This window comes from Erpetoichthys calabaricus, chromosome 1 (assembly GCF_900747795.2).
Source record: "Erpetoichthys calabaricus chromosome 1, fErpCal1.3, whole genome shotgun sequence".
In the NCBI taxonomy this organism is placed as follows: domain Eukaryota; kingdom Metazoa; phylum Chordata; class Cladistia; order Polypteriformes; family Polypteridae; genus Erpetoichthys; species Erpetoichthys calabaricus.
Genome location: NC_041394.2, coordinates 190,302,926 through 190,328,563, shown reverse-complemented (window position 1 = coordinate 190,328,563; position 25,638 = coordinate 190,302,926). Strand labels below are relative to the sequence as shown.

Sequence of the window (25,638 nt, the reverse complement as noted above, 5' to 3'; positions counted from 1 at the left end):
TAGTTAGGATATAGCGGGTTGGATAATGGATGGATGGATTATTAAAAAAATTTAAAGACACTCCACTATCCACAAAAAATGTTCACGACAGAATCATTAAGATGGGCAAGAATGTGACAGATCAACAGATTAATGATATAAAATCGGCCTCTGTATTTTTTGGCATTTGACGAGTCATGTGATATGAAAGAAATCCCACAAATTAGCTTTCTAGGAAGGTATGTTTCCAATAAAGGTGTCCATGAAGAATTACTGGCTTTGATACCTCATAAAGGACAAACTCGAGGTGAAGATATCTCTGCAACAATTTTGGAATTTTTGAGGGTTAGGGAAATTGACATTAATAAACTGGAATCTTCCGCTATAGATGGAGCACCCAGTATGACAGGTAAAAAATAAAGGCTTTGGTGCCCTCTTCAAACAAATGTGGAGCACAATGTTTTTATGTTTCATTGTATATTGATCAAGAAGCGCTATGCACGCAGACATTTCCCATTGCAGTTGTAAAGGTGATGGATTTGGTAGTAAAAATAATCAACCAAATAATGGCAAAGGACTTAATCACTGATTGTTTTGTGACCTTCTCGAAGAAGTAAACGGTCAATATTCTGACCTTGTTTTGCACAATAAAGTTTGTTGGTTATACAGAGGAGCAGTTATGAAATGTTTCGTTTCATGCCTTGAACATATTAAAACCTTTTTAAGTCAAAAGGAACATGAATATCCAGAGTTAAGTGATGAAGAATTGTTACAGAAATTATACTTTGATGTTAATATGACAACACATTTAAACCACCTGAATCAGAAGCTACAAGGTAGAGATAACACTGCAAGTAGACTTCTGGAAGCCATCCTTTCTTTTGAACGACAACTACTTTTGTTTACAGAAGACTTGAAAAGTGAAAATCTGTTTCATTTTGAAACTTTAAAAAACCATTCTAGCAGTAGAGGTTCCGATCCACCTCTTGAACCCTCAGGTACCACTCCAAACACCAGGTAAAAGTATAACAATTATTTATTTTGTTATAATACTGTGCACAAAGCACCCTCCACTCCACACTACTCATATAACTATCAATCACTACAATAATCACAAATCCTCCGCTCCCAGACACTTAGCCACCCTACCTCCCAGCTCAGCTCAGTATCTGGGCTTTCCCAGAGTCCTTTATACCCCCTGACCCGGAGGTGTACCTGCCCAACAGTCCACAAGTCCTTATTCCTTCCGGGTCAGGGTAAACAGTTCTTATCTTCACCCCGGAAGCACGTCGTTTCTTCCTGTCACTGGATTATGACGCACTTCCGGGTTATAGGGCATGTATGAGTCCACGGGTCTCCCTACAGCGACTCCCAGTGGTCCCCAAGGTGTCCAGCAGGAATATGAAGCCGGCCATCCACCACACCATCTAGAAACTCTTGGAAGTGTCATTGAAAACAAGTTCTTTCTGGCAGCTATTGCAAAAATGCATGATTCATTTACTGGTCACTTCACAGATTTCAGAGATGAGAAGTCCGCTCTTTCGTTCTTGACAAAACCACTTGTGACAGCTGTTAATCGATTACATTTTTTGCTGTTTCTAACAGTTGATAGAGCTCAGTTTGAACTACAACTGACAGACTTGAAAAGCAAAGATTTGCGGTTTCCAAAATTTACATCTTTACAAGTGGAACTAAACCTGAAAGAGAAAAGGGGACTTTGGCCATGATTCACAAATGGACAGAACTTTCCAACTGTGAAAAGGAGGACCAACTGATTTTCGAATCGTGGAATAGGCTTCCAGACTATTATTGTCAACTGAAAATACTTATTATTGTCAGCAGATGTTCTTCATCATAATGGGTATCAAAAGCAAGCTAAAAACTCAGCTAATGATGTAAGCTTGGAATTTTGTTTACAATTAAAGATTACCAAGTACTCACTAAACATGAAACAACTCTGTGCAGAAATGTAGTGTCAAAAGTCTCATTAAATTGTTTTTCTTTATTTTCTGTAAGTATTTGAAGTTTTTGTGTTAAATACTTCTATACCCATATCGCATTAAAAAAAATCATAACTTGCACCCCCCCTCTACCCATTGCGGCTCTTTTTAAATCTTGGGTCGAATATTTAGGGTAAAATGGCTCTTTGCTTTAAAAAGGTTGCCAACCCCTGCACTATGTTTAACCACTAGTCACATCTTGTGATGCAAAACTCACATCTATGTTGATACGCCTGCTTGTTGGATGTCTTGTATTAGCTAAGAATGTAATCTGTAAAAAAGAACAAGCACAACTAAACTCTTATCAAGGGAAAAATACATGTCTACAATATGGAATAACCAGCTTCCAGTTATGAAAGAAGTTATGTTTTGTAAAGTCCAATCCAACTGTCAGTTTATATGACTGACCAGATTTGATGTCAATTTTAGAGTTTGTTGGATAATCTGTTTATAAAATGGATGGATCAAGGTGAGATCACACCCTGCAAAGAATGCAGGCCTAGGTGACAACCTGTAATCATGACACTAGAAAAATTAATCGGTCTCCGAGTAGTGATCATTAAAGCCATTATCTATGCGATTCATCATTATTTATTAGTAATGAAAGTAAACGCTAAACTAATTTAAAAAAAATATATGAAACATATCCAAAACAGATAACTTTAAACATCCTTTAAAAAGCAAGTATCACACAATGAGTTATTAGCTGATGCATAAACTGTCAGACTACAGAAAGTTACAGGTTGCAAAGGGAACAGCACCCCAATTTTGCTCAGTTGCAGAGCACACGGCCCTTAACAACAGAAATGGTCACACGTTTTGTATTGTTAAAACAATAAAGAGTATAGATAGTACTAGATAGATGACACTTTATCTGTCCCAAGGGGGACATTTAGTGAAGTTGCTTGACTTTATGTACCTTATTAAACTAACAGTCCACAACAAAAATAATAATAAAGTAAAAAGGAACCCACCTTTAGTCTAATAGTGCCCATAGAGAATGATAGCATGAGCTGATTTAAATTGTCTCCTGCCTGAGGCAGGCTGTCTTATTTGTTAAATGCTTTCCTGCCCATAACTATGACTTCATGTGAGGAACTGGATTCATTTCTTTCACGGAGATCTCACACTTTTGATAAAATAAATTCATTTGCGTATTCCACAAGAAGTGCATTTCTTATGTCTGTTATTATTTTATTCATGGTGCTAAATGTTCCCTGACATTCAGATTTTGAAATGGGAATAGGAGCAATATACAGAAAAATTGGAATTCGTATTCTGGCATTAATGCACTCACAGAGTGAAATGTATGTATTTTCTTTTGTCATAAAAGATAAAGCAGAGTTGAAGTGCTTTTCTTTCTATATTTTATGTTCATTTCCCAGGTGCAGTTATTCTTGTTCAAAATTGTTTATATTCTGAATAAGGTTTATTAGTTGGTTGTCAAATTTTGAGGTGACATTTTCGTGACTGGCCATTTGTTTGTACACTTTCTACATCTGTAATGTAGAGTGTCTAAGGCTGCTAAAAAGCTGAGTTCTGTTTACTACTGTCTTTTCAGTAACTGCACAGATCAGCTCTTTTAAATTTCATGTGTTGAGCAGCTTCAGGATATTCTCCTGGAATAATTCATATGGATTCGAGAACTTCTGTGTTTCTTTTGATTACAATGTTAGTATCGGGTAAAGTCATCTTTGACTTTTGTAACTACTGTGATAGCTGATTTAATTCAGTGAGTGCATCACACACAATTCATGAATTGATCAAACATTGTACAGTTGTTAAAATATTGTATAGTTCTTTGTACTTTACTCTTTCATTTGAGTCTTTTGTTACTGTATATAATTTATTTACAGTTCTTGAAGATCTTAAATTAGGTAACATCCATTTTTTTATTAAATATATTGCCTTTCAGCAGTCCTGTCTTGATTTTTCTATTCAATTTGTACACATCAGACTATAAATATAACACCAGCTCATGTCATTTGCAGAATTTCTCAGATGATTTTGCACTTTTGGGTGTATTGATAAAGAGAATAGACAGAGTATAGGAGTCAGGTGGAAAAGTTTGTTTCTTGGTGCAGAATTGTCTGCATCTTAACATCAGCAAAACCAAGGAGCTGGTTATTGACTTTTGCTGCTCCAAAGAGTCTCTGTGTTCAGTCACTATGCAAGGAGTGGATGTAGAAGTGGTGCACTCCTACAAGTACATGGGGGTACACATTAATGACAGGTTGGATTGGTCTAATAACACAGAGAAACTCTAATAAAAGGGGCAAAACAGGCTCTTTTTCCTTAGGAGACTGCATTCCTTTAATTTGGGAAGGGACATCCTTCACATTCTCTATAATTCTGTGATGGCCAATGCGAATTTGTACACTGTGGTGTGCTGGACTGGTAACATCACTTCAAGAGAGGCCCACTGAATCAACAAGCTAATTAAAAGGGCAAGCTCAGTTATATGATTCACTGTGTAACCCCTGGAGGTCGTAGCGAAGGACAGAATTAAAACAAAACAAAACTGAGTGCCTGTATGAAAAATGCTTTACATCCTCTCTCTGACACACTGACACTGAGGACTTACAGCCAGTTAATTATTCAGCATATAAGTGAGTCAAGAAAGCCTACTGGAGCTCCTTTATACCAACAGCAATATGTCTGCATAATGACTCACTAGGACTAGGACAGTGACTGCCAAGTCAGAACTTATCATTCTTTTGAATTTTCTTGATTTATAGTCATCCAGTGTGTGTTAAGACCAAAGTATATATGTATATTTATTTACGTGTTTACCTATCTGTCTATTTATGTATTTACTTACTTAAAGAGCTTCTGTAAAACATCACATTTCCCCTTGGGGACAAATGACTATCTATCTATCTACCTACCTACCCATCTATCTGAATCTTTGATCTAATAAGGAAGCACACTATTAGCATCTCTTTCTGATTCATTGGTGACATGTTTTATAGTGAATACAACTCATAAAAAATATTTTAAAAATGTAAATCTTGCTCACTTTCTAAACATTTTCTCCCACCCAAATGCTGAATCAACTCTAGTATCATAGACAGTGTTAAAATTACTTCTTGTGCACCCCATGATCCTGCTGGAGAAATGCATAGTCTGATTCAAACCACCTTCCTTTTACTTATGCGACACCTGAAAAAAACTTAATATGTTTTTTAAGCTATCTTTTCTCCCTGGTGATATTTACCAATTGCAATCAGTGTGCTGAAAGAGTGGTCTCCTGACATTTTACTACTATAGTTTAAGAATGGTGAGGGTTCATGCCATATATTTTCCAGCACAGTGTTCTTGCCCTTTCTGGCTCAAATAAAGCAGCACATAACACCATAGACACGACAAGCATATTTTTGTTTGACACTGCAGCACAATGTAAATGAGGGTGGTCCATATGATAACCTATCAATACAATACATCACGTATCAATAAGGCTTTTGAAATGCAGCATAATAACAAATAAATGCTTTACATTGCGTTATATGTTGCTTTTTATAAAATATAAAGACAATGTTTAAAGTAGTGAAAAAAGTTACTGCTTAATACTTTAACAACTTTACTAATAGACACAAAATAAATACTAACTTGTTATAATATAATAATAATAATAATTCATTTTATTTGTATTGCACTTTATATTTTAGCAATCTCATATATGATTTGTGTTAGGGATATCAGCAATTAATCTTTGTTCAATTAATGTTAAGCATTGAAATTGCCCTTCTGCATTGTATCAAATGATGCAGACTTACTGTGAGACATGTTGTTGATTTAAATAGATAAATGAGTTCAAGATTTAAGCTACATGTCAGATTATTTCACTTCTGGGAGCAGAATAGATGCCTTTAGAGTAAAAGAGGAGTGCTAAACATATATTTGATTGTGAAATTTGTCATTGCTGACTGTTGGGTGCTGCGAATACAAAACCAGCACATCTACAATGGTCTATCCCATGCAAAACGGGCACGTTACTTGCGAGTTCAAACCTACCGTATCAGCAGCAGTAACAAGCCAAAATCACAAAGAGGGTCTGTACAATTACAAAATTACACCTTTTACCAATGAACATGGCAGTGTAGAACCTTTGAAACTTATTTTGAGACGCTTCACAAAGGGGATACAAAAGCTAAACACTCCATTATCCAAAATAAATAAACTTGCACTTACAATAATCTTTTGCCTGTGGTGACAACCCAACAATTGTACCACAATAACAAGGTACTATATGGTAAAGAACGAGATGTGAAAACAGTTTTATTACAGGCATAAAATGATAGCCTTGGTTGAAAAACCTAGGGAAAGTGGTTGTGTGTTAATGATAACTTATGAAACATCATTGTCTACTGATATACCTGCTCCAGCAAGTTGCAGTCAATTATAGATTTAAATGGACTGCAGCCTAATCATTTTGAGAGGATATCTCAGCATTCCCGGAACATCAGTGCTGTCAGAGGTGGTGTTCACTTGCTGGCCTAACGGTTAACAGGCTGTGCATGTGGCTGACACCTAAGCATCTGTTGATCTGCTCCCGTTTCTAAAGAGACAGTTTGGTACGTGTTTTTATCTAATGTGAACATGAATTATTACATGCAAACCTTTTCTTTGATATTCATCCCTGTATTGTTTTCTGTTTTATTAATCAGGGTGTCACTTTTAATGTTTAACAGTTATTAAGAGATCAAAGAGGGTTGATTATCAGTTATGAAATGGCTTCTTTAGCTTTTCTATTTTGTACATTTTATCAATGGAACAATTATAAACTAACATTTTTTTAATTCAATGAATTTACCTAATGGCTGCTATATACAGGTACATTTCACACTGTTTAAACTATCTTAAAAGCGTAATCATAAATGTATGCTGTATGTATGATAACAAGAAGTGAGCTGCAAATGCCATATGATAGCCTAATAATCTGAAACTTACATGATGCAATGTCAGTCTGCCATTTGCATACCTTTTGGAGTGGAGGAAAACTGTTGTGCCCAGGGATAAACAAGCTCAGACACAAAAAGAAAATGCAAATATTAAGTATATTTTTCTGAGTTATCTGTAAACCATTGATAAAATAAATAGGAAAATAATGCAATACTTTACAGTACTGTGTTTTCTGATGGTTATTAGGACAACAGAAGTATGTGTATGTCTTTGTGTTACTCAGATTTTTTATTTCAGACGGCAGTTATGGCTAAAGGGTGAAACTGAAAGGTTTTGTGTAAAGACGACTAAAAAAGAATAATTTAAACAAAGCAGTTCTAAACATACTAATGCCAAAAGAATATCTTTTTGTATCTGCAGATTAATGAAAACAGAACATACAATATGTAATTCCTTCTCTTCTTTTAAATAGAACTTACTTTGTAGGCTTTGCAAACTGTCATTTATGGGGACCAAGCATTAAGTGTTCCTTGGGAGAGTCTGAAAGGCTAACCTTTAAAACAATCACTAAAGCCAGGTTCACCAGTCACAAAACACCAATCAGGCAAACTCATTTTTACAAAACTAGGGTTAAAGACCGCATAACAATATAGATTAAAAAAAGGAAACTAAACAGTAAAAAGCATAACAGCAAAGCTAAATAAACAATACAACTAAATAACTACCAGCTTGAATTCATAAGAGGAAGATCCTGCCAAATCAATGTTAATGTTTTTGAAAATAAAAAATACAGCATTAGATAATTTCCTATGGCATGCGGTAATTTATTAGACTGAATACAGTTCTGGTCTAAGGTGTAATTTGGAAAGTAGAGGTTATTGGCAGCATGTATGTTGGTTAATATATTGGGGATAAAGAGGCAACATTTGAAAAGGATTTAAGGGTTGAAGAAGGGTTAAGGCACAACCTCCCCATCATCTAGGCATGGTGTATAAGGAATTATAAAGGCAAATAATGGTTATGTTGTAAAAGCAGTTATATAAAAAAAATTTATATATATATATATATATATAAGGGATGTTATACTCGGCTTGTATAATGAGCTTACGAGACCCCTTCTGTGTACAGCTGTGGTCACCATACAAGAATAGTATCTCTAGGAGCTTTAGAGGCGAACAACTATGTGTACCCCTAGACTAGAAAACATGTCCTACTCTGACAGGCTGAGGGAGTTAAACCTCTTTAGTCTTCAGCTGTATGGGGACCTAATGTAGATCTTCAAAATTCTCAAAGGCATCAAATGAGGCAGCAAAATTATGTAAGTTAATAGTGTATCACATACTAGGTAGAAATGATGTGGGAGTACATTTCCGAGAATCCACGAATGGCTTCTTTGCACAAAGAATTGTGAAAATTGGGAAGACACCAGTGTGTCATATTGTTAAAATTGAAGTCATGGCAACTTTTAAAAAGTTGTTGAATAAAACTTTTGGATGAGATTTTGGGACAATTTAGCTATCAGCTTGATGGACCAAATAGTATTCTCTTGTTTGCACACATCTTTTTACATAAAACCATTTGGGGAAGGAAAAAGTCACTAGCGCATTTCAGTAAATAATTTTCCTGTGTTGTTTTAAAAGACTCTTTAATTAAATACCATTACCAAAAACTTATTTCAGAACTATTAATTTTCCTACTATAAACACTTTTATTACATAGTCTTAGAATCCGGTTTAATTTTTTTTTTACTAATTTTTTAGGAAAGTCTTCTGTTTAGACTCAGTTCTTTTTTGACCTAATGCTTAGGCTTTGGTTCTATGTGACGTTGTATTAAAATAACAAAGTTCAGGAAAAGGATGGAGCTTTGCACAGTCAAACAATGATTCGTGCTGTTGCCTCACATTTTATGCAGTCTTTGTCAAACTTGAACCTTTTGCCATGGCCATGTGGGTTTTCTTCATGCATGGTAGGTTAATTGGCAACTCTATAGCCCATCTAATAATTGCCTGATGTTTAAACCCAGACAGGGTACTGCCTTGTTCCCCATGCAGTCCGCATAGGCGGTTGCTCACAATGATTTATGGACAACCATTTTTTAGTATGTGTACTCCCTTTGCAGGTCTTGGAATGCCAGCTAGATGGCAGCAGGTGTATGGTAGTAACATGCCATAGATGGAACTTTTAGTTTTCTGCATTCCAGACATGCTGACACTGAGATACTGTAAGGATGAAGCACATACTGACTAAAGAGTTTAATTTGGCTTTGGACTGTGGAAGAAAATTGGCCTCTCTATAAAGGCACACACTAACATAAACAGAATCTCCTGACTCCAAGCAGCAGGCTAATCCACAAGAGAAGTGGTACACAGTGTTCTACAATGCTGTCTGTTTTTCTTAAAGTAATTTGGGCTATGGATCACATAGTTTTGCATGCAATATGAGCTGGGATTTTATTTCATTTTTACATTTTAAAAGAAAAAGTCAAATATAGTATGAAGAGAGAACTGCTGAAGACTAAAACTAAATGTCCCTCTGGATATTTTGTGTTGTTAAATGGCACAAGTGTATTTCGTGTCACTATTTTATTAACCAGCCTTGGGTTTCACAGTATCCATTTGTTTCATTGTAATATTTGATTTTTTTTTTGTGTATGTTTGTTCAAGTCCTGTTTGGAAAAAGTAAAATTTTATTGTAGGTGTGCAAGACCTTTTTAGGAGTATGCATCAGTCACCTTTTGTTTATAATTATTCAGTTAACATTTTTAACATCAATCAGAGTAACAGGAACATAATTTTTCTTGTTAATGTATGATTTATCAGAAAATTACACGTAAATATTTCTTTTACAATTTGTTATCATAATGTCTGTGGTCAATGGTGTCTAATTAGTGTGTTCAATTCTCACTCTAGGAAGCAGTGTAGATATTCACATGACCTCAGTTCAGATCACAACTACAATGTGCTGAAAGCATATCATCTCACTGAACTGCATGAAGATGAACTTTTTCTTCTATTGCTTCAGAATGATCCATCCCTCCTCCCAGAGGTGAGAAAAAGAATATATGTCTAAAAAGTGATTACAAAAAAAAAATGTGTGTTACATAGTTAGGCTAACATGTCTCAGAACCCATGATCTTCCATGACTGTGAAGTGTGCGTAACTTAATTGTTCTGAATTAGTTAACAACATTGTGTTTTAGTTGTGTTAGTGGACATAACTATAGGTGCTTCCCTCACTGCAGGAACTTTTGTTTCAGGAAACAATGAGTTATTGCACAATGTAGGCCCCTGAGTCACTTGTGGTCCCTGGCCACTTTTGTGTGTTGCGTTTCCACTGCACAACAGAAACTGTAACCTTTAACCTTTATACAAAATATGTGACACGTAAAGAAGGATGATGCGGTGTGAAGTGAGGCATTTTCAGCAGTTCATGGTGGACCCCACTTACTGCCTCGATGCAGTGCATGGCGCAGCATAGCAGGGCCCCCCACTTGCTTTGAAGAGTGAAGCAGTTGTGACCTCATGGGGGAAATTATTGCTTTGATGCAGCTATTGAAGAGTGGTGTGTTGTGAAGTGCAGCATGATCGGGAGTTCTTACTGCTTTGAATCGATTTTGACTTTACAGGGGAAATTATTGCTTCAGTGTGAGCATACCTGGGAGGCGATATTTAGTGCTGTATGATGGAAGCACTTTGGATTTCACTAGGGCGTTTCTAGAGTGCTGGTCAGTTGATAAGAATAGCATCCAGCATGCAAAACATTTCTTGGTATTTCCATCAGAACCACTTTTACTATTGTGGCCTTTAATTTTTTTGTTTCAGTTTTTTCACTGCTTTGTGCTGTGGTTAATCCCCAATTCACCAAATGTGATGACATTTTTCAAGGCTCAGGTGATAATGAATAGAAGTCTACAACTGCCTTAATAGATTCCAGAAACAATCATGAAAGTCTGTTCATTTGTTTTTCAAAGTTGCCTATTGAATAAAAGTATGAAAACTGGACAGACTCGGATATCAGTGATCTTACCATTAAGCCTGCTTGCTAGATGCTGCAGCAGACCGTCCACTTCACAGTGGCTGTTTTTCACAGGCAACACTCAGTCAGTTTATGCTTAAGTTGTGGTGAAATGAACAGTGCCTCACTGAGAGAAAACTGAATTTTTGAACTATTGCAACTTTTTGAAGCAGTAAAAAATGTAGATGCATATGCCTTTTGTCCAGATTTCCATTTATTGTTTTATTTATGTCTCACATGCACCACTATGTAAAGGTATAAATCCCAGTGGGCTTAATACCCATTCATCCATTTTCTATTTTTTCCCCTAATTTAGAGTTACAAAGCCATACTAACTTATTCACACAGGGCTAATTTACAGTCTCCAGTTGACCTAACCTACACATTTTTGGGATCTGTGCACTCTGAGAGCATCTGTGAAAATCTATGGGTCGGAAACGTACAATATTAATACAGACAACCTGATTGAAACCCAGGAGTCTACAGTTGTGAGGCAGTAAGACTGACCACTGCACAACTCTGCTGGCCTGGTTTTATTATACATTTATTGTACACTAGCCAACCCAAGACGTAGCATACACCGCATAATCACGCTGCTTTTTTTAATGATTTTTAAGCACAGGGAAAAAAATGAACATTTGAAAAATCCGTAATTTAGTAAACCACCAAGAAAAGTAACATTGCAACAATGCACGCTACGAACCAACATAAAATCATTGTTCAGTATGCACTGCCTGCTCATGTGCCCGCCCCCAACTCCTCACCTGAGTCGCTTTCATCTGCGTACAGTCCACATGCACCAGTGAGTCACGTTGACTGTTCATTTTCCAAACACCGCCTCAGTCGCTTTTGTCTCTGCTACAGTCCACATGCACCTCTGAGCCATGTTGACTTTTCATTGTTCTTTGCGGTTCCGGCTGCTTTTTCTATATATAACCCACCAAGTCACCCAACCATGGTAGTAGCAAGGGGGGGGGGGTGTGTACAAAGGGCAGGGACGTAATCAGTGCGAGCGTATGACCCGCACTTAATGGGAATTCCTCGTTCGTTGGGGAACAATTGCAAGCCCCGGTCTCCAGCACGAATGGGGTTCTACGGCTTACCCACGTCTCTCGCCGCCAGGTAGACACACGTTGATCCATTCAGTGTAGCGCGCGTGCAGTACCGGACATCCAAGGGCATCACAGACCTGTTAATGCTCAATCTCACGTGGCTGAAAGCCACTTGTCCCTCTTAAGAAGTTGGACGCTGACCGCTCTTAGGTTGCGTAACTATTTAGCAGGCGGGAGTCTCTTTCGTTTTCCTAATTAACCAGACAAATCGCTCCACCAACTAAGAACGGCCATGCACCACCACCCACAGAATCGAGAAAGAGCTATCAATCTGTCAATCCTCTCCGTGTCCGGGCCGGGTGAGGTTTCCCGTGTTGAGTCAAATTAAGCGAAAGGCTCCACACCTGGTGGTGCCCTTCTATCAATTCCTTTAAGTTTCAGCTTTGCAACCATACTCCCCCCTGGAACCCAAAGATTTTGGTTACCCGGTTGGCCGCCCGGCGGGTCATGGGAATGACGCCGCCGGATCGCCAGTCGGCATCGTTTATGGTCGGAACTACGACAGTATGTGACCGTCTTCGAACCTCCGACTTTTGTTCTTGAATAATGAAAACATTCTTGGCAAATGCTTTCACTCTCGCTTGAATTGTTGTCGGGCGTTTGCCATGGTCGGCTGATTAGTGAATTGTTGGTGGGCGGGGCTCTGTGAGTTGTCATCGTATCCCATGGTCTTAGCGTTGGTGGGCGGGTCTGTGAGTTGGCGGGCGTGGCTATGTCGTGCGTATCACATGGTTGTCTTGCTTGTTCTGTCGGCTTAGTGAATTATATATATAGATGCCTAGAATAGCTTACACATGGATAATAAGTTGCTGTCTTTTTTTTTTTTTGTGGGATCTGCTTCACATTGCCAGTAGTGATATTTGATGTGGTTCATTAACATTAACGGTTCAGCAGTTGTATGCTAAAATCACCTAACATGCAACAAGGTAGTGACTTTGAACTGATCAGCAGCAGACCACAACCAGATAATGGATTTAAACCCAGAACACTATATCCATGAGGCAGCATTACCAGCCACTGGGCCACCACACCCATTTGGTAATCAATATCTTTGCTTAAGTTGGTTACCTCATTTCAGCTATCTTTCTGTAGATTCAGAAATTATCCTGAGGGGGTGATTAACTTTTGTATGAAAATATGCTGAGAGTAAATTATCTTTGTGTAATATCATTTAAAAAATATAATTTATAAACCACAGGTAACAGTGCAAATGAGTATGTTTTAAATGATGGTTGCTTCAATGTATGTATCATGTGAGGGATACCAACAACTGAAACTTAAGCTCAGACACATGAATCCATTTCATTTAGTACAAAATAAAAATCCTGGCGAAATCTGTTACGACTGAAGTTTCATGCTTCACTGCTGTATCTGTCAATGTTGATATGTGAAACTAATAACATGTTCAGTTATTCAAGTGGCTTCCCTTTTAAAATTGCTTGAAATACCAAAGATCAACTGTCTTGGTCCTCTCAGATTCCTGGTTTATGTGATTCTATTGGTCACATATGCCAAAATGTTATAGATAAATCATTGGCAGTGTAAAATAGAATTCTTATGTGCATCATGTTTTTATATATATTACTGTATATATTATTGTTATTGTGTTTTATATATATATATATATATATATATATATATATATATATATATATATATATATATATATTGTAGCAGATATGCGTGTTGTCCACCTCTCGAACCCTCAGGTACCACTCTGATGACCAGGTGAAAGTATAAATTATATTTATTTTATAATTATACCGTAGTGCACCAAGCACTCTCCTCCACACACTCATTAAACACAATACTCTCTACTAAACAATACTCCTCCTCTCCCAGACACGTCGCCACCCTACCTCCCAGCTCAGCTCAGTGTTCTGGGCTTCCCAGAGTTCTTTTATAGCCCCTGACCCGGAAGTGGCTCCAAGCCAAACCCACAAGTCCGTTTTCCTTCCGGGTCAGGGCAAAGTCCTTTTCTTCATCCCGGGAGCACATCGCTTCTTCCAGTCACGTGACTGGGATGCACTCCCGGGTTAAAGGGCATGCCAGAGCCCACTAGCCCCCCTACAGCGACTCCTGGCGGCCCCCAAGGTATCCAGCAGGGCTGTGTCAAAACACTACAAAGTCCATAAGGCCCTGCTGGAACTCGGGGCACAAATATGCTGTCCGGAGGGCTCCTCCTAGCGGCCTGGGGGTGATGACCGGAGTCCATAGCAGGTCGTCTGTCACAATATATATATATATATATATATATATATATATATATATATATATATATATATATATATATATGGGTGGCACGGTGGCGCAGTGGGTAGTGCTGTTGCCTCGCAGTTAGGAGACCCGGGTTCGCTTCCCAGGTCCTCCCTGCGTGGAGTTTGCATATTCTCCCCGTGTCTGCGTGGGTTTCCTCCCACAGTCCAAAGACATGCAAGTTAGGTGCGTTGGCGATTCTAAATTGTCCCGGGTGTGTGTGCTTGGTGTGTGTGTGTGCACGCCCTGTGGTAGGCTGGCATCCTGCCCAGGGTTTATTTCCTGCCTTGAGCCCTGTGTTGGCTGGGATTGGCTCCAGCAGACCCCCGTGACCCTGTAGTTAGGATATAGCGGGTTGGATAATGGATGGATGGATGGATATATAATATTATTTTTTATGTTCAGCAGTTTTTCCATCCTTTTATTCCATCAGGTCACCCTTTCCCACTAAACTGCCTGACTTTTCAATTTTGTATTATAGGTGTGTGTTCACTATAACAAAGGAACAGGGCCATATGGAGCCTGCACCTTCAAGGCAAGTTGTACCAAACTTCACATCTGCCACCATTTTGTTCAAGGCGACTGCATATTTGGCTCCAAATGCAAGAGGCTACACGGCATAGATGCAGATGGTCGTAAATTATTGGAAGACCGGGGACTCAGTGGAGAGATTATTCACGACTTGCCACTTTTATACACAAATATTTATGATTTAAAAAATAACAGCAACAACCGCATAAATGGTGAGTGATCCAAGATTCAAAACCTACTCAGGAGTTAATATTTGGAACAAATGTTAGTTCTGGATCAGTGTGTTTATAATGAGTGTTAAGACTTTTAACTCTCTGGGGTTACTGGGAAAATTTAATGGCAAGCACTGCTACATTAATAATGATTTTTGTTTTAACTATATATGTTATCTTCATTACTTACTTCATTACATTAAAATGAACAAATTAAAGACTACATACTGAATAAAACAAAACAAAGTCGTGAACCAAAAAAATAAAGAAAGGTTATTAGCTGTGCCAATCTGTACACTATTTTTCTTTTTATCATTTACTGTTTTACTTCCTCAGTCCTGTTGCTCTGTTTTAACTTTACTTTGTTTTCTTCAGTTTGTGAATTTTCAACAGTGGTAATAGACAAATAAAAAGTTATATGCCAAGAGTTATTTTGTAGTATTGTTGACATAATAAAACACAGGTATACTAAGAAATGAATGGGAGACCGTCATTCAGCTGTACATACATATACAAATATATGAACTTTAATATTTACAAATTATTTATTTTATAAAGACAAATAGAAGAATAATATTCTAAGTATTTGTTATAAATTTATTAGTCTTATTAAACTGTATTTTTTTTTTCCCGCCACATCTTAAAAAAAAAAAAAAAAGATCGAATACAGCAGACATCCACAGAAAATTCATCAAATAATGAAATCTGCTTACATTACCTCAGAAGACTCTGCAATTTTCAAGGTCTGTATTTTTTGTTTGTATATTTAGAGATCCCAGAGCAGGGGTGTGCAAAGTTGGTCCTGCAATGCTTCAGTGGGTGCAGGTTTTTGTTCCAGCTCAGTTTCTTAATGAGAAGTCAGTTCTTGCTGTTAAAGCACTTATTCACTTATTGTCCAAGCAACATTTTTCTGTTTCATTTTTAATTAAGCCTGTTAAGATTCCCCACCCTTAATTGCTTATGTTGGTCTTGAACAGCTGCATTCGTGGTTTTAATAGCTTCTTATTAGCAGTAAGATGCACATGACAAAGGAACTAGTGGTTCTCCATTGTTCCTATTTACTGTCTGGTTTAATCAACTATTTGGAAGGAAACTGAAGAGGAAAAAGTGTAAGGCAGAATTACTCATCTGCTGCATACTACAAATCAGTTGGTTGATACCCTTGGGAAGGAAAAAACTGTACAGTACAATACAAAAAAGACCTGACATGGTCGAATGAAACAACATCACTTAATGGCAAGGATTTTTTTAAAGAAGCAATTAGATTAGAACAAAAGCCTATACATATATATATATATATATATATATATATATATATATATATATATATATATATATATATATATATATATAATGCAAAGTTCACTCACTCACTCACTCATCAACAAAACACTATTTTCCTTTTAGCTAAAAAGATGGAATTTGACAACATGGTACAGTTACGGCAGTAGGCATCCACTAAGAAAGGAGATTTCAATATATTAGTATTTAGGGGTAAAAAAAGGAACCCACGCTAGAAAAATAAATACCCCACAACCTCAAAAATGTTTTGACTGATTTGATTGAAATTTGGTTACACTTTAAAAAAAATTCAGATGAGCCTACATGTATTTTTTTATTTATTGATGCATGCTGTTAATAATGCTGTAGCAAGTGGTACATTATATGCACTGCATTCCTTTTTTGTCGCAGCACTGACAGCGACCACACAGAGAAATAGGGTGTGCTGGTTTGTGCAAATAAATACTCTCTGCAGAAGTAAAGTGAAAGGAACAAAGTTTGGTGAGCCTGAAAGAAGACATGTATAGCAAGGCAGTAAAGCTCAAGTGCTTGTTGGGCGCTGTGGATGTGAGAGTTGTCAATTTCACAGAATTGATCCAGTACGATAGATATGTCTTATACCTGCATCTTTGTGTCAATTGCCAATGTGCATAGTGCATAGCTCCAGATGATTTCATCAGTGCTTGCAAATTTTAAGTAAGAGTATTGACAACCGCAGAATGTCGTCAGAGGTGGCAACTAAGGCATTCGTTTTTCTTCAACCACTTGGGGATAACAATTTCATTGTCTTGCCTAATTATAGCATTTATATTTGATTCTGTCATTTTGTCTCCTCTTGGATTGTGATTTTTCTCCAGTTTATTTTAATCTTTCTAAAGAAATGTCAAAATTAAAATTACGTTTTTAATGTTGTGGATTGGTAGTGAATTTTCTGTCCTGCAGGAGGATTTAAAAGCTGTTCTGATATCAACTTTGACTGTCAAGCAGAACAAGTAAAGCATGTTTGTTGGTTTGATTTCTTGCACCTTTTTCAATCTTGTTTAACACAACGTTCATTGTCTTTCCAGAGAATTGCATTCGAGTCCATTTCCATTTGCCTTACAAGTGGGAAGTTTATGATGGGTCAGCGTGGAAAGACCTTCCAAACATGGAAGATATTGAAATGGCTTATTGTAACCCAGAAAATAACAGAAGGTATTCTTAGGATGTATTGCTGATGAGTAATTTAGGTTCTGTGTATACAGTCTTCATGAAATGTGAGCCAATACTGACCATGAGTACAGATCCAGAAAATTCAACAGATACCTTGTTATTTACATAAAAATAAAAATGTTTGTTAAGGTTTTTTCCAGTGCTTTGATTTGAAGATTTGAAACCAGGTTTCTTGTCACAGTGACTAATACTGACATAATTAGAATTGCTAGCCAATTTGAAATCTTATTGATAATACATACAACTTTATTAAAAATATGCATAGATAAAGGCTAATTGGTGAGATGAACATTTTTTAAATGTTTAACAAACCAACAGCATATTGTTGTACCATGGTTTGCATTTTCAAATAGCTTATTATTCTAAAAAGATAATAAATGCACTAATACAGTTAGGTCCATAAATATTTGGACAGAGACAACTTTTTTCTTATTTTGGTTCTGTATATTACCACAATGAATTTTAAATGAAACAACTCAGATGCAGCTGAAGTGCAGACTTTCAGCTTTAATTCAGTGGGGTGAACAAAACGATTACATAAAAATGTGAGGCAACTAAAGCATTTTTTTAACACAATTCATTTCAGGGGCTGAAAAGTAATTGGACAAATTAAATAACTGGAAATAAAATGTTAATTTCTAATACTTGGTTGAAAACCCTTTGCTGGCAATGACAGCCTGAAGTCTTGAACTCATGGACATCACCAGATGCTGGGTTTCCTCCTTTTTAATGCTCTGCCAGGCCTTTACTGCAGCGACTTTCAGTTGCTGTTTGTTTGTGGGCCTTTCTGTCTGAAGTTTAGTCTTCAACAAGTGAAATGCATGCTCAATTGGGTTAAGATCAGGTGACTGACTTGGCCATTCAAGAATTTTCCACTTCTTTGCTGTAATAAACTCCTGAGTTGCTTTGGCTGTATGTTTTTGGGTCATTGTCCATCTGTATCATGAAACGCCGCCCAATCAATTTGACTGCATTTAGCTGGATTTGAGCAGACAGTATATCTCTGAACACCTCAGAATTCATTTGGCTGTTTCTGTCCTGTGTCACATCATCAATAAACACTAGTGTCCCAGTGCCACTGGCAGCCATGCACACCCAAGCCATCACACTGCCTCCACCGTGTTTTACAGATGATGTGGTATGCTTTGGATAATGAGCTGTTCCACGCCTTCTCCATACTTTTTTCCTGCCATCATTCTGGTAGAGGTTGATCTTGGTTTCATCTGTCCAAAGAATGTTTTTCCAGAACTGTGCTGGCTTTTTTAGATGTTCTTTAGCAAAGTCCAATCTAGCCTTTTTATTCTTGAGGCTTATGAATGGCTTGCACCTTGTAGTGCACCCTCTGTATTTACTTTCATGCAGTCTTCTGTTTATGGTAGACTTGGATATCGATACGCCTACCCCCAGGAGAGTGTTGTTCACTTGGTTGGCTGTTGTGAAGGGGGTTTCTCTTCACCATGGAAATTATTCTGCGATCATCCACCACTGTTGTCTTCCTTGGACGTCCAGGTCTTTTTGCGTTGCTGAGTTCACCAGTGCTTGCTTTCTTTCTCAGGATGTAACAAACTATAGATTTTGCCACTTGTAATATTGTAGCAATTTCTCGGATGGGTTTTTTCTGTTTTTGCAGCTTAAGGATGGCTTCTTTCACCTGCATGGAGAGCTCCTTTGACCGCATGTTGTCTGTTCACAGCAAAATCTTCCACATGCAAGCACCACACCTCAGATCAACTCCAGGCCTTTTATCTGCTTAATTGATAATGACATAACGACGGACTCACCCACACCTGCCCATGAAATAGCCTTTGAGTCAATTGTCCAATTACTTTTGAGCCCCTGAAATGAAGGGATTGTGTTAAAAAAATGCTTTAGTTGCCTCACATTTTTATGCAATCGTTTTGTTCACCCCACTGAATTAAAGCTGAAAGTCTGCACTTCAACTGCATCTGAGTTGTTTCATTTAAAATTCATTGTGGTAATGTACAGAAGCAAAGTTACAAAAAACTTGTCTCTGTCCAAATATTTATGGACCTAACTGTATATTAGCCATTCAGAAATGAATAACGTCATTTACGACTTGGCTTAACACAAAAAACAAAAAGATTCAACAAACAATTGTCTCAGTGATGCACAGTACTGCAACTGTAATTTTCAGAACATTATGTTAAATGTAACATTTTTGAGTGGCTATGGATCACTGGTTGGAAATTAGGTTGTTGCTGTTGAATATGTGGGAAAGTCTTTTGCAAAATACTTAATCTTATTTACATTTAAATGCATGCTATGTGTTAAAAAAGGTTACTTTCATGTTTTCAGCATTAATATATTTTTGTTAGAGTAATAAGATAAATCAATCAGTCCGTCCACCTTCTTAACCTGTTTAGTACAATGTCTTCAAAAGCCAAAACATGTTTCAGCAGCGTGGGACGTAAGGCAATAATCAAACTCAGATGGGTAGCCAGTCCATCATAATATGTGTCATTGAAATGTGGATGGAAACAGCAATAGCCAGAGAATGCCCACAAAGAGATAAGGAGATTGTTCTGGCCTCTCAGACAGTGACCATGGTGCCATTCAATTCTGAGTCCTTGATTTTGATAGGTAGCACTAGCCACTCTGCCATCATGAAACTCTACTAAACTGAATCTACATGAAAGAAAAGTTAATAAATTAAACCACAAGATGAAAAATATATACTTTAAATTTTCACTTGGGATTAATAAAATTTATATTATCTAATCTAAAATCCTATCTTAAGGAATTCCAGAACCTTTCCCTTACTCCAGTATATCCCAGTTTCTAGTGGTTGGTGTTAATGTTGAAGTCAGGAGCAAGCATGCTAAAAACAATATACTGAAATATCTCAAAGGTATTTTGGTAATGCCGTAACATTTCTTTTATGTATCCATCAGTGTTGTGCCAACACAAGTTAAGTTTTGCTCTTTATCCATAAATTATTAGATGCATTCAGTTCTGTGCAGTGACCCAGGAAGAAGCTGAAATATGTTATTTACAAATAAGCAGATAATGCAACTGTCTGTGCACATAAAACATAAATGCATGGAAGAGCCTCTCTTTTTCAGAATGAACTCCAAGTCATGGCATCTGCTGTAGGCAAGTGTACCAATAGGTCAAGAAGAATTGGTAATCAATGTATTTTTCCCAGCTATTTGCCTTACTACTTTGTACACATACTTTCTTTATACAGTATGCATATTTATACATGTTATGCATGTTTATTTAACTAACTATAAGAATCAGATTTATATATTAGTAGTTGTACTATTAGAATGTATCTAATAAGTTGGCTTTGGGTTAACAGAGACAAGGACTTTCAAACAAAAACCTGTTTTGTTTTGTTTGTACTTTATAAGTCAAGAGCTTATATGCAGTAGAGGTAGGTGGTGAAGCTGCCTGCTGATAGCTGAATGAGAGAATAAGCAAATATTGGCAGGATGATGTATCTTCCCAAATGTGTTTGCACTTAAATCTTACTTTTGAAACAAAGGACTGTGCTGCAGTTGTAGAAGGAGAGCACATGCCCTTTGCAGATCTGAAGCTTACTTATGAACAGCAGAAATTATTCTGATGCTGTGCCTATAATAATGACCTGTACTTCTCTGAAGAAGACACACATGAACACAACACTACAACATTGTGCAGTTTCATGTGCCTTCCTTCCGTCTTTTAATAAGCCAACATTCAAAGCTATCCAAGTGCATCTCTACTTCTGGGTCTTATTTGTTATTTTAATATGTATTATGGGCAATGAAGGAGAGTGCAGTAATTGATTTCAGTAGAACTGCAATTTTTAAAGAATTAATTTCCCACAGACTTGCATGTTCCAGGTTTGGTTTTTTTTCCCCAAATAAAAAAAATGATTCCATCCAAGCAAAAAGTTTTATTATGCTGTATGTGATAACAAGGTTATGACCAAACAAAAACTAGTACCAGCAGCATACTTAATTTTAATGTATTGTTATGATCATCTGCTGTAAATGTGTACCTATTATTCTGCACAGTTGCTCAGATATGAACCTTTGTGTAATATTTTTCTTTGTGTCCTAATTATTGTACATTTAAACAAACATTGCCTCCACTACTAACCAATACTAAAAAATGCCTGGTAGGTACTAAAGTTATTTATCTTATCACACAAATCGCTTTATCACATTTACAAAGTGTTTCTGAGTACAGATGTGAACTGAAAGAAAGAAAGATAATTTGACAATGTTGTCCCTTATTGGCTGTGGCCATTGAAAATACAGTCTTTATTTAAACTGAAGACACTTAACTTCTCTTAACTTGCCTGATCAGGAACTTTTTCTATGAGACCAAAGATTCAGCTACATTAACAACAGTTAAAATATGAGAGCTTAAGTGTCAAGGAAACAGTGAAAAGATAATTGTTTAAATGTACCATAAATAGTGCAAAAACGTTATCAGTTAAGTACAGTTTTCCAAAGTGGTCTACACTGTCTAAAGAGTCATACATAGCAGCAATTTGCGGTGTCAACAGAAATACCAGTACTGCGTATCCTCTAATTTGCAGCCTCACAAAAATATTTTGGATTGCTTTATATTATAATTTCATGTATAAAATCACCCTTTGCCCCTTCCTTAACATTTTTTCAAGCATTGTTTTGTCACTAGGTACAATAAGAACTACAGATCTTCTTTTGTGTTAAGTTGCACTGAAAAAGACACAGCCAAGATCCTATATTGCACAACACTAGTCAGAAACATTTGAGTTATACAGAGTTTTCTATAATCTTGTTAATGCATGTTTACAAGAGTTAGTCCAAAGGTTTACATTAACCTTTAAATATAGAATTATTGGTAAAAATAATGGCAAGTCAAATGAATTGTTCTTGTACAGAAGACACCACAGGAAGGTCCGTTTGTTTCTGGGGTGGTGAACATTACACTCTGCTGCTCCATAGAAGAAACAAGGTCTCTAGAAGTACTTTCACAACACATCACAATGAAAATACGAAAAGAACATTTAAGGTTGGAAACAATGAGGTATGCCCCTCTCTGACTGTGTCTCTTGTAGTCCAATTAAAATTGTTTAATCAGTTGTGCTGTATTTAAGATGTAAAAAGTAAGATTATTTAATAAGATGATCCCATTAGGATAAACAGGTGACAGGCTCTGTCATAACTGCTGATGAATAAAAGAATTAAAAAAAATGACGTGTCTGCAGAATGCACTATTTGCACCCTCATCAGATTATTAAAAAAAAAAAAAATCATCCTTTTAAATGCTTACACTGCCAGGCTTTAAAGACAATGCCAGTGTGAAGGCATACATTTATTAGGCAAAATGCAGAAAGATGGAAATGGAAAATACATTTTAACATGTTAATATGCAGGTCTTGATTCTATTTTTTTTTTGTGTGCTTCCATATCATTTATTATAAAGTTACCGTGCTTCATTATATGATGAAATACATTATTTATATGAGTATGTGATTATTTAAAAAACAATATTAGACTGAAATGCTTGAGCTGCTTTCCTTCAAAGTTCTGCTGATTTGATTAGCCATGAAAAAGTTGAATAGCTTTGAGTTCCTTATCATTTGCCTGCATGCAGAGAGACGATGACAAGCAGAGGTGTGACATTAGAATGCTTGCAGTGTAATGTGGAAGGAATTTATAGGGTGGGGCCGGCAAATGAAGGTGAGGAGAGTTTGATGAACATTGGGACTGCTGTGTATGTAAAAACTGAAAACACAAAAATAACAAAACATTATACAACAGTTATGCATTGTTGTATATTACCTGTCTAAAGTCCTTGCCTGAACTGAAAGAAACACACACTAGTCCAGGTATATATATGCAGAACAGCTGTCCCACAATATGCTTGTGGGTTTTTTTCTTTTTAAAAAACTTTGTGGAATAACAGAGGATTAACTGTTTATATGGAAGAATGCACTTAAAACAATGACATATTAATGGAATTCATCCTTTACTTTAATGTAGGCATAAGAAATACTCTGATATCAGCATTTGCCAAGTGACTTGAACAGACATGCTATCTTTGATTTTCAGTCTATTAAATGGGATGTCTTCTCTTGAACTCTTTTTGTGAAATGCTAATTGCTTCTTGGATGTTGGGGTGGGTGTAATGGAGGAGGGTTTTTTACCTGCAGGATACTAGAAGACTGAAACGGTGTCTGTAATATGATCTTCTGCACCCCTTGGTGATTTGGCTTGTTCTTGCATGATACAAACATCATATCTCCTCTTTAAGAACATTTCTAAATAACTGAGCATGCCAATAGACTATAATGCCATCTAATTTGGTTATTTATGTGTGGTAGGCTGCACTGAAAATAAATTAATATTTTATGTCTTCTCACTAGATAAATTGGGACTGTTTTTCATCTAGGACTTTTTAAAGTCATAGTTTGTTCTTGTTTCTTGAAACATTGAAAGCTGTGGACATTTAACCATGTCATCTCCAGACAAGTTCCTTAGGCAATAAGGCAACATAAAGAATTTCACACCAACCGTTGCATATATTTACCTAATGGAGAGCCTCCAAAGCTTAGGCAGCCTCTTTTCACTTCTTCAAAGTGAAGTCCTGTATGGATGCCGCCCAGCTGTATGGTTTAAACTTGCCACAAAATGAATAATTCAACACAAATAAATAAAAGATAATTATTAAATGAACTCGAAACACAAGGTAAAAATAATGAAAAATAAAAATAGTAATGAAAAAGATACAGTATTGGCATTAAATAATATAATATGAGAAAATATTGCAAGTAAAGATCATATTTTAGTATAGTATTTCAGCATATTTGAACAGCTGGTTCAAACTTTTTTATAGGTATGTGAGATAATAGAGTGCTGCATTAAAGTAATTTAACTACAGTTGAATTTTTTCAAGTGATAGGATTTAGTAAAGAATGTTTCTTTAAAAGTAGTTCTCACATTTGTGAAAATAAAAAAAAAAAAAAATTTTGAGTATCTTTGAAGCAAATTGATGTGAATGTAAACCTTATAGCGTAGGGGGAAAAGAGGTACTACATTGTGTGACCTTAGTTACAGGTACTGTTGAAAATGTTCTGTACTTTTGGTTGTTTTATAAAGCACCTTACAATGATACTTATTTTGAAGTTCATATAACATTAAAATATTAATAGATTTATAAAATATGTTGCTAGCACTTCTGAAAGATGAAAGTAGCTGTTTCTACTTGCAGTGACGGTTCTTCACAAGTGGACTTTGTGAATATGAAGTGTGATTCATGTCCAGTCAGACGCCTTTCCACACCATCTTCAGTAACTAAACCGCCACACTATATCCTGACAACAGAGTGGATCTGGTATTATAAGAGTAGTAAAGGGAGATGGACTGAATATGGAAAAACAGTAAGTGAAAAAAATGTCTGTTTAAAAAAAAATACATATAAATAACATATAAATTATAAATATATATAAATTATTTAATAATTTTATTCTTTGACTTTAGATGTGTGCAATTCTGTCATTTTGATAAACCATGATGTCTGAATGGACATAAATTATGATGAACTGAATACCGATGCTTTTTGATTTCTTTGTTTTTAGAAAACATGCTGACTCTTTAAAAAATAAATAAAAAGCCCCATTGATCTCTATTACGGATACTTTTAAATGTCCCTACTAATTACTCAAAACTCATTAACATTTTATTTGAAACCTAATATGCCCAGTTTTCACGATACCCTGCTGTAAATCTGCCAGATGTATAGAGTCATTGGCTTTTTGAATTCTCCTTTTGAGTGTATGCTTAAACTCTTTATATACTCATCACATGTAGAAAAAAAAATGTACCAGACCTATTCCATTTTTTAGCATACTTAAGGACCTTTTCAGAGGATAATTTTTGAAAGGATAATGAAAATCATTCTTTGCAATCATTTTAAACAACAAAAATTCTGAAATACAGTTGTCTGCTGTGGAAAAAATAAGTACAGCCTGCCTTTGATAGCTGCTATTGCCCACTTTGACAGAAGTAACATCTTGGAAGTATTTCTCATCATTTTCTATCAGTCTCCTATATCAACTTGGAGAAATACTTGCCCACTGCTTTCTACAGAATTGTTTCATCTGTGTCATATTTGAGGACTTTCTTTCATGTACTGCTCA

At 36.4% G+C, this 25,638-nt stretch overlaps 1 protein-coding gene across 1 annotated transcript in view; it reads left to right on the top strand.

Moving 5' to 3' along the window:
* LOC114658310 (protein mono-ADP-ribosyltransferase PARP12-like) overlaps nt 1–25,638 on the top strand; it is a 69,299-nt gene that overhangs the window by 4,063 nt on the left and 39,598 nt on the right. Inside the window, exons 3-7 of the mRNA XM_051935322.1 lie at nt 9,791–9,926; nt 14,744–15,005; nt 15,665–15,748; nt 17,354–17,480; nt 24,711–24,898. Coding sequence (XP_051791282.1) covers nt 9,791–9,926; nt 14,744–15,005; nt 15,665–15,748; nt 17,354–17,480; nt 24,711–24,898 — 797 coding nt within the window. The remainder of the gene's footprint in view (nt 1–9,790; nt 9,927–14,743; nt 15,006–15,664; nt 15,749–17,353; nt 17,481–24,710; nt 24,899–25,638) is intronic.